General features: G+C 40.8%; 2 protein-coding genes across 2 annotated transcripts; both read left to right on the plus strand.

The window, feature by feature from the left end:
• Positions 1-3,188: 3,188 nt before the first annotated feature.
• On the plus strand, positions 3,189-7,755 carry LOC138002337 (uncharacterized). The gene has a single exon (XM_068848400.1). It carries the CDS (start codon positions 3,403-3,405, stop codon positions 6,232-6,234), a length of 2,832 nt encoding a protein of 943 aa, XP_068704501.1. The 5' UTR covers positions 3,189-3,402; the 3' UTR covers positions 6,235-7,755.
• A 967-nt stretch (positions 7,756-8,722) lies between these two features.
• Positions 8,723-9,985, plus strand: LOC137971558 (uncharacterized). Its single transcript, XM_068818368.1, has one exon. The coding sequence runs from the start codon at positions 8,723-8,725 to the stop codon at positions 9,983-9,985; it is 1,263 nt and encodes a 420-aa protein (XP_068674469.1).
• The last annotated feature ends 15 nt before the right edge of the window (positions 9,986-10,000 follow it).

The following is a 10,000-nucleotide window of genomic DNA, read 5'->3' on the forward strand; positions in this document are numbered from 1 at the left end:
CTTACCTTCTGAAATAAGATATCAATCCATTTGTTTTTTGGGGGTTCTTGTTCAGAGAAATGCTGCTTACATTGTATCTTGTGAAGATAGCCCTCTGATAGTCAAATTGCTCACATGACAGTACTTTCAGAAGTAGTGAAATTTCAGGAGATAAAAATCTGCTGTACACGTTGGTGTTTTAAGGTATTAGTGGTGCCCACGACAAGCCAAGACAGGAATTTTTGAAAAAGGCACAGAGAAAAATAAAAGCAAACTGTCAGGTCCAAGTGCAGCTGAGACCAGAGCCAACTAATGGCAAGGACAAAAATACCATAGCCATTGACTTGAACCACGGTAATGGATGGTTTCATTGTTACATTGCCAGAGAATTCACAGGTTTATTGCATACACTAATAGACCATTTCCGAGTTCATGTCTGCCTCCTCATCAAAGCGTGTCTAAGTGCGAAGTTTTTCTTATGAAAATTAGTTTTCATTTATATCTAAATTAGAGCTAATTACCATCACAAAAACTTTGCACTGTAAGTGCACTACACACTACGTCATCAGGTTATAAGAGTGTAAAAACTGTATATCATTCAATATTTATTTATTTTTTGTTATCCATAAGGGAGGCTAACAAAATCTGCACCTTGCTTGGTTTGCATTTTTTGAGCATTAAAATAGAACTTTTGGTCCTTTTTTTCTCACAGAAAGTCTAATATTTTGAGCTCACCCATTCAAATACGAACCCTGCCGGACAGAGCTTAACTGCAGTGAGATTTTGTCTTGGAAAGGTATCAGGCTTTTGGTGATATAGAAATTTCAAGGAACTTGAAAATGGTCAACATGTCAGCCTCAAATCAATGTTTCTCCATTCTCTTTTATTTTCTTCAATCTTTCTGGGTTTAGTATTATACTAGTAACCACATGTCTTTTCAGGGGGGCTATTTACGTAAGACATCTAGTACCATGGCACTACAATGATACACGGTACCAAAACAATATCGTGTATTGTTAGGGCTACATATTAGGCAAAGACAAGTTGAATCTCCTGAAAAACAAAATGCAGCTCAGTTGACAGTTATGAAATAAAGCACTGTGTTACTGCACGCAGTCTGAGGTCGCTCGGTTTCACTCCTTCCTCTCCCCATCTGATGTACCTCATTGGAAAGCTTGTTCTTGATGCCATTGCAACTGAGAAGCCCTTAATAACATGCATAAGTGGACTATGGAAAGATAAACAGGCAGGTTTTCCTCTGCAAGAACTTATAGCAGTACCAATGTTTGGAGCACCAATGTTGTCTGCTCTCAGAACACTGGAAAACAAATTATGGGCAGGAATTTCCTGAAACACTGTCGTTTGTATCAAGCACAGGTTGAGTTAAGATAATTCAAAATCAGTAAAGAAACCTTTATTTGCACTGACCAACATATTTTGATCATCTGTAATATCTGGTTCAGCAGCTCAATTCAATGAAGCTGTGTACTAATAATGCACCTATCAATGTTAAGCCCCAGGGAGGGGGGGGGGGGGTCGGGCTAACCACGGGAGTTTGATCGTGAGGTCTGTCCACAGGGTAGGGATTTTGATCGTATGTGACGTCCCCAGGCTAAAGATTTTGATGGTACAAAGGACATTTTACCACCTTCACTTGCCACTGGGTGGGCATTTTGACCAATTATTTTGTACGGGGGATGGGGAATTTGAATTTTTTGTAAATGAAAATGTCAAAATCCCCACCCCATGCCCGCCCCCCCCCCCCCCCCCCCCCCTCTCTGGGGCTTAACATTGATAGGTGAATAATAGTTCCCTAAAGAAGCTTCAATAATTATGGTCTCCACTTTGATTGAAAATTTAAAGGATCAAAAGAGATGATTGTCTTTTATTTTTCTTGTTGCTGTCGCAGTTACAGTCATAAATGGCACATTCTTGGAAACCACGGACTGCAGCATTATGTTATTACATGTATATGAAACGATAGTGATGTTATAGCTAAGCATAGTAACATTTCTTAGCACTGGCCAAAAAGTGAGCAGCAAACCAAGATGAACGTTTCTGTTTAGGTAATTTGCTCATCACTTTATTACAAAAAAAATTGGGTTTGCTAAGTTTGTTTTTTTTTAGTTATAAGTACCTGAAGATAAAATATAAGCAATTGATTCCTTCATGCTATCACAATAATGGCAGCACAAACATAATTTTGGTGTTTCACGTATGTATGGAAGCATGATACAGTATTGTTGTAATAATTATAACCCATCAACTAATCAAGTCGATTTAAAGTGTCAATACTGTTTTGAGCCTTTTTGAACCCACATCAGCAGTTGTAATTTGGCACCATATCACAAATTTTAACACAAAATCTTATTTGATGAGCGAGTTCTGAATCTTAAAAGAAGAAGAAAAACCTTACATAATCGAAACGTTTTTCTATCATGAACCACTCTCTCTTATCTCTTGTGGGGACAATTGACTGATCAACAAGAATACTTCATACACAACAATGGTTCTCCAGTTTTTTAGAGTGAAACAGGGTTTTCCTCGAGCTTGAACTGACTCTTGGTGCTTGTTTTGGGGGCTTCCCTTGCGTATCATCAGATGATATGTGCTGCCTCCTTGAGCTTCCATACATTTTCAGCAGCATTTAGCTCAGCAAAACATGAAAGATAGATCTTATCTGGCCACATTTTCCCCGTGTACTCTTCGAAAAGAGGTAACATTCCGCGCCATTATGTCATGCGAACACAACAAATCTTGCAATCCGTTTTGCTGTATTTCGACAACAATAACTCAAAATCCGTTGCGGGGGCAAGGATGGGGGGGGGACGGGGGGGGGGGGCGACCTATAAAATAGACTCTAAAGTGAACACAAAGCGAGAAATCGATTTCTAAAAAGGGCACACTCGAAGCGTGTCAACAAAACAATGCAATGTGGGACTTCGTAAAATATTATAAAAATGTACGATTAAAATTCGTCTTACCTGTAAATTGCCTTCATAGCAATGAAAAACAACTCCAATATGTTTAATCTGGCGCATTTATGGTTAATTATCAATAACCAAAGCGAAAAAATGCCGAATTAACAGAGGGCTTCTGAGTTTCTCCATGGACTTTTCGTCCGACATGAAGATCTGTATGAACGCTGCTCATTGGTCGAAATTTATCACGTGACAGCTGTCCAATCTCCTCTGATTACCACGCATCATGTGAGGAGTGTTTTATCTTACCTTTCCAACGCAAGCGTCCTTTTCAGCGTGATCTATCGCATCAAGAAACAGATAGCCGTTTGTTTTTGAAAACTTAGTGAGCGTTTTTAGACATGAGAAAGTTATCTTAGAAAGCGGATCTTCCAAATCAAGGATTCGTAAAATCAAAAGTAAAGTTGATATCGAAAACGAAGCTCTCAGTTCTGGATTAACGATGTCAACAATCCTCGAAGCATCTGAAGAAAAAACAAATGGCACAAGACTGGCACGGTTACTGATTGACGGAGGAACGCACGCTTTACGCACGTTGTTTGACTCCATTCATCCAGCTCCAACACTACAAGCCGCGCTGAGAATCAACTCTACAACGCTACAGTGTCTGAAGTCAAGACGTGCAATTTTTGATAGGCAGTGGGAAGCACTGTATCCTCCTTCAGGTGATCCACCAGATTCCAAAACATTTGATATCACTCTTTTGCATTTGCTGCTTCGGGAAATTTGTAATTTGGCGAGACCAGCAACAGGATGGAACGATTTGCCAGGCGACGCTGATCTCAGTCGAGAAGCACACATTGTCCGAATAAAATACTTCAGAAATGAACTGTGTCACAGCATTTCTACTGGCATCCGCAATGCAGAGTTTAAAGACAAATGGCATAAAATCTCCAGCTCACTGACAGCCTTGGGGTTCGACCACAATGAAATTAATCGTCTCAAGAATGAACCTATTGATCACCTTACCGAGGACCGTGTCAAAGCGGAAGTGCAAAAATGGACTCTTGATTTTGAAACACAAATACAGGGATTAAAACAAGAAGTAAAGCAAGTGAAAGACGAAATGGCGAGAATACATCAGTCGTCTTCAGGAAAAACTGCAGATGGACTTGGAAGCTGTCTTCCAGATGAAGTTCCAATCTTCGGTCGTTCGCAGGAGATACGGGTAATCACTGGAGCTGTCCAACCTGGAGAAGCAGCTGTTGTTGTGATTACTGGAGGGCCAGGGTTTGGAAAGACAACCGTGGCCAACAAGGTGGCCCACGAATTGGCCAATCCGCCTTACAGAAATACAGTTTTGTTCTGTCCTCTTAAATCGAAAACAACGGTGTTCGATGTAGCAACCTCAATGATTCTTGCTTGTAGTACAAATCACTGTCAGCCACCAGAGAATCCTCAACATTGGCTGCTAAACTGGGGCAAGCAACAAATGGAGAATGTCACTTTCGTTTTGGATAATGCAGATGATGTTCTCCAGTCAGACGAGCGAACTCAATTTACAAGCATTTTACGTGACATGAGAATCTTCTCGAGACAGAAGATAACTTTTGTAGTTACATCGCGACGGGTATTTAAGGATTCTAGCTTGAAGATGACTGAAGTGAGATTGGAACCTTTATCTCTTGACGAGTCCATGAAAATTATTGTTTCTCGGCTCCCTGACCAATCTCTTAAGAAAGACCTCTGCAAAACAAAAAAACTGGTTGAACTCTGTGGTTGTGTGCCTCTGGCGCTCTGCATCGTTGGTTCCTTACTTTCAGACTATACAGAGGAGGAACTGATAAAACTTCTCGAGGAGAAGCCATTAGAAGTGCTTCGAGAGGACGAAAGTGATGACAATTCTGTCGAAAAAGCAATCAAGACTTCCTTTGACGTTTTGAGCAAAATTGAACAGGACGCCCTGATTCTTCTGTCTGTCTTTCCTGGCTCATTCAGTCCCGAAGCTGCCAAATACGTCATTACCAACGGCACGAAATGTTCGACTCAAGCAATATTACTTCTTCGTTCCTTGAAAAACCGCTCGCTCGTCGAGCAGCCAACCTTAAACAGATATCAAATCCATCCACTCATCCAAGCATTTCTGAAGAAAATGGACGAAGACATCCAAATCGTTAATCAAGGAAGAAGAGCGGCTTGTTCATACTTCATTTCTTGCCTTGATGGTAATGCTAATTTGTACTGGGGCAAAGACTCCTGTAAAGAGTCCATTACACTCTTTAACAAAGATAGACATAACTTTGAGTATTTTATTAAGGCCTGTATTCGTGGATTAAGTAACAATGATCCAGATGATGTGGCAATCATGGAAACCTTGCTGAAGAAGGCTTCTCCGATATCTTCAATACACAGGTATTTGTATTTGGAAAAGATTCTTCTTCCAACTGTTTACGTGGAGTTTCTTGAAGTTTCTTGTAAATTGATGACATCCAGCAAGCAATCAGCAAGCAAAATAGTGATGCTTTTGTGTCTCCTTGGACTTCAAAGCAGAATTGCGGGAGATCTAACCAAGTACGAAGAGTACGTGCTAAAGGCCACAAAGGTACATTCTCAAAATTCATTGGAATTTGACAACGATAAGCTAGCAGAAGCATTTTTTCAAACCAATATTGCGCGTTTTTTTGCCGAACAAGGGAAGCTCGATGAAGCAATAGAAAAATACCACTTTTGTCTCGAGATATGCAAGGAACATTCGTCGGTGGATGGCATGCCTGCACAACAAGCAGTAACTTTGTGTTTTGCTGGAGCAGAACACAACCGTCGCGATGAACGCTTCAAGGCAGAGGAACAATTCAATGAAGCACTAGACATTTATCAACAGGTTCTCGGGGAACATGTGTTGACTGCCTCGGTGTTTAGAGGGCTCGGGGATTTTTACCTTTTCCATGGTGAGAAGAGTTTGGGATCAGCGGAAGACCAGCACAAGTCTAAGAAGCTGTATGAAAAAGCGTTAGCTATGTTCGACAATCTTGGCTTGAACGAAACCAAAGAGTGCATTCTTAGCTTGACAAACTTGGGTATTTGTTTTCAGTCGCAGGGCGAGCTACAGCAAGCAATGAAACTTTACCAAACATCTTGGAACATTGCAGAAAGAGAACTGAGGGACGATCACAAGTGGAAAATCTATGTGAAGATTCAAATTGCCTATTTTCACCATGTAATGGGAAATATGGAGGACGCAAAGGTACACAAAAACGAAGCAATGCAGATGAGTGAGAGGCTCGGATTACCAGACGATCAACCAAAAAACAAGTTCTTGTTACGCAAAATTTAGGACTTGATCTAATGACTGCTCTGTACCTTTCACCAAGTGTATGCTACTTTTTCCAGCGATGAGCCAATAACTAAACCGAAGGAATCAGTCCAAACTATCAGTCAAAAGACAACTGAAAACTGATGTCACCTTTAACGCTCGTTGAAACAGTAAAATATTGAACAACGCATAACGGCTTAAGGTAATTCCTTAGTATTGCATTGCGCATCTCTACTGCGCACGATTTTCGCGTCATTAGCTCGCGCACATTAGCACGTGCGCGTACAAAACGTAAGAGATTTCCCTCAAACTAATCCCGATAGCGAAATAAATGCTCTTTTTCTCTCAAACGAGCGCGGTGACCTCCGATTTTTTTTCCAGGTATTTGCTAAGAACAATCTAATAAAGAACACATTTGAAGAAGAAAAAAAGTTGATATAGCAGAACATGCATTTTTTGGGAAAACAGGTCCGTACTGGGTGTATTTTGGCCAGGGCGAGGACTTCAAGCTAACCACGGAACTGTCCCAAAAAGTGCACTATTCCTACAACCAGGCAATCAAAATCGGCGTAAATGAAGCAATACTGCTTATGTTAGTGTCTTTCAAGTAACCAAGACTTAATTCTGTATGAAGGTGATTCGAATTTTTAACGCGCAATCAGTAAAAATACCCCATTTTAAGAGCCTGCTGACGCGTAAACAAGCACGGTGACCCCATTTTTTATTGCATTTTTTTAATGTTCATATCATGAATGTTAATTGTGCCAAGTTTCCAAGTTTGATAGTACAACTATTTCAAGGGAATTTCCTTAAGTTAGTTTTCAGAACTTTCGGCAAGTGGCAGGTGTGAAAAACGTTATTTATCAACAAAAGGTGGAATTTAATAAACATTCTTTCGTTTGAGGATTTAAGTTGATTCCAGGCGGCACTGGATCAACAGGATTGTTCATTTATTTACTTATTAGTATTGTTACCAAAGTGTCATTACAGCAACAACAATAATAATAATAATAATAATAATAATAATAATAATTTTTTATTCGCAGATCCATAGGGAGGTGAAAAGGAGATAAAGGAGGTTATCCCTTTCTAGTTTATCTCCTAATAATAAAATAAATTAAGACATTGATTATTTACAACTGTTTAAAATGTCAAAATTATTTTAATAAAAGTAGAGGGGAAATTAATGGTAAATAATTTGAACAATTAGTATGATAGTTTGATAATTAGAGGACGGTTGAAAGGAATTTTGATGAAAAATGAACAGTGGCGAGGTCTCAAGAAACTATAGGGCTTATAGTCCAGCTGTTAAGGGACAAAATTGTTCGTTTTTGGATAAAAGCATCAAACTTGGCAGGGTTGCCAATCTCTATAAGACAAATATTTCCTGATATGGAGCCATGCTAATTTTTCATCCAGAGCCATAGAATACGCATGTCAAAAATGTGCCATACAAGGCCCTTACATGGAAACGAGGCTGATACAAAATACCGATTTTTTTTTGGCATTCTGGAACTACTGTACCTAGTGTCTTGCTTTTTTAATACAACAGCAAATTAACCAGCGCCTTTGCGTCTTAAATTATGTCACGTGACCATCACGAGTTTGAGACTTGTATTGCGCCTCGCATGGCTGCATATTTTTGAGCTCCGTTTAACTCCATTTTAATACTCGTGCTAATGGCTTACAACCGCCCTACAAGCTTTCGCAAAATCTTTCTAAACAACTTTCTTGGCCTTCTTACCGTGGGAAACGTGCGGGTCGCCTCGTAAGAGAGAGAGAAAGAGTCTCCATCAAACAGGTTGCTATTATTTCAACATGAAAAGTTAGCGGCCGTCCATGGTTTTCAGCTCCGTTACGCTGCCACAATCCTTTGAACTGTATACAAATTACTCCAGCTCCTACAGACGCAAAAAGGATGGGCTTACATACCCTCTTTATTTGTCTCGAATGTCATGTCCTTGGCTAAAGTGGATGAACTTCGCCATGTTGTCAAGTATCAAGTGAAGCTATGATCTTCGCAGTTATGAACGCAATTTTTACAATTGCGCAGAGAAGCCCGAAAAATTCAGGACTTCAACGGGGTTTGAACCCGTGAACTCGCGATTCCGGTGCGACGCTCTAACCAACTGAGCTATGAAGCCACTGACGTTGGGAGCTGGTCATTTGTGGGTTCTAATGGTCCCGTGAGGAATGAATCAATGATGAAATGATATCTGAAATGAATCATATGAACTGCGGATATGAAATCAAGTGAAGCTATGATCTTCGCAGTTATGAACGCAATTTTTACAATTGCGTAGAGAAGCCTGAAAAATTCAGGACTTCAACGGGGTTTGAACTAGAACCCACAAATGACCAGTTCCCAACGTCAGTGGCTTCATAGCTCAGTTGGTTAGAGCGTCGCACCGGAATCGCGAGGTCACGGGTTCAAACCCCGTTGAAGTCCTGAATTTTTCAGGCTTCTCTACGCAATTGTAAAAATTGCGTTCATAACTGCGAAGATCATATGATTCATTTCATATATCATTTCATCGTTGTCAAGTATGCTAATTTAGGTCTTGTTTGTGTCACGGAGTCATGGCTTAAAAGCAACATTCATGACAATGTGGTTGCGCTGGGGAGCTACAATATCATCCGCAGGGACAGAACAGAGACAGAGCATGGCGGTGTGTGCGTGTATATCAAGAATACGATAAAGTTTACAGTTTTAGACGATTTAGAAGACCCTTCTTTCGAGGCGTTATGGATTCAAATTAGTCCTACTCGTCTCCCAAGGGGATACAGCTCTATTCTTCTTGGGGCGTTCTATCACCCGCCAAGCGCAAATGACTCTGCCTTTTTAGAGTATTTAGAGACGTATTTGTCATCTATCGAAACACGGTATTCCAACTGTGGGATTTGTTTAGTGGGAGACTTTAACAGGCTACAAACCACACGGCTTAGAAACAACTACAAGTTAAAGCAAATAGTGAATTTTCCGACGCGAGGAGAAAGAACGCTCGATTTAGTCCTCACCAACCTTCAAGACCACTACGAAACTCCAACCCAACGCCCTCCACTTGGCCTTTCGGACCACATGTCAATAGACGTTCAACCGGAGGTGACGATAAAGTCCAATAGCTCTACAACTAATGTTCAGTCGAGAGATATGCGTCCCAGCAAGCACCTCGCAATGCGCACTTATCTAGAATCAGTGGATTCGGATTCTATACTGAACTCCGTAGACAGTTGTGAAGGCAAAACGTCGCTTTTGGAACAAATTATTAAGACTGGTCTTGATCATGTTATGCCTATGCGCACACGCAAAGTACATTCAACCGAACCACCTTGGATAACATCATCCTTGAAGAACTTGCTACAAAAGCGGCAAAGTGCCTTATCGCGTGGCGACGACCAAATGTTTCGTGAGTTGAGAAATCGTGTTAATCGGAAGCGAAAGATGTGCCGCGCAAATTATTACCAAGCCAAGGTGGAACATCTGAAGAAATGTAAACCATCCGAATGGTGGAAAGAAGTGAAAAAGCTTAGTGGGCGCTCGCTTGCCTCCTCGGCGCAAAGTGACACATTGCAATCGCTACAACATCTGTATGAGAGTATTGACCAGATCGGCCTAGCTAACATTATCAATGAGGCTTTCTTATCGTCAATTTACTGTTTCACACCGCTCCCTGCCGCTTTTCCGTGCACTACTCTCAGTAACTACTCCGAAAACCCCCTTGTTGTGTCGGTGGAGTCAGTCCGCAAGAAATTATCAAAGTTGAACCCGTGAAAAGCTAACGGCCCA

This window comes from Montipora foliosa, chromosome 1 (genome assembly GCF_036669935.1).
Source record: "Montipora foliosa isolate CH-2021 chromosome 1, ASM3666993v2, whole genome shotgun sequence".
NCBI lineage: Eukaryota > Metazoa > Cnidaria > Anthozoa > Scleractinia > Acroporidae > Montipora > Montipora foliosa.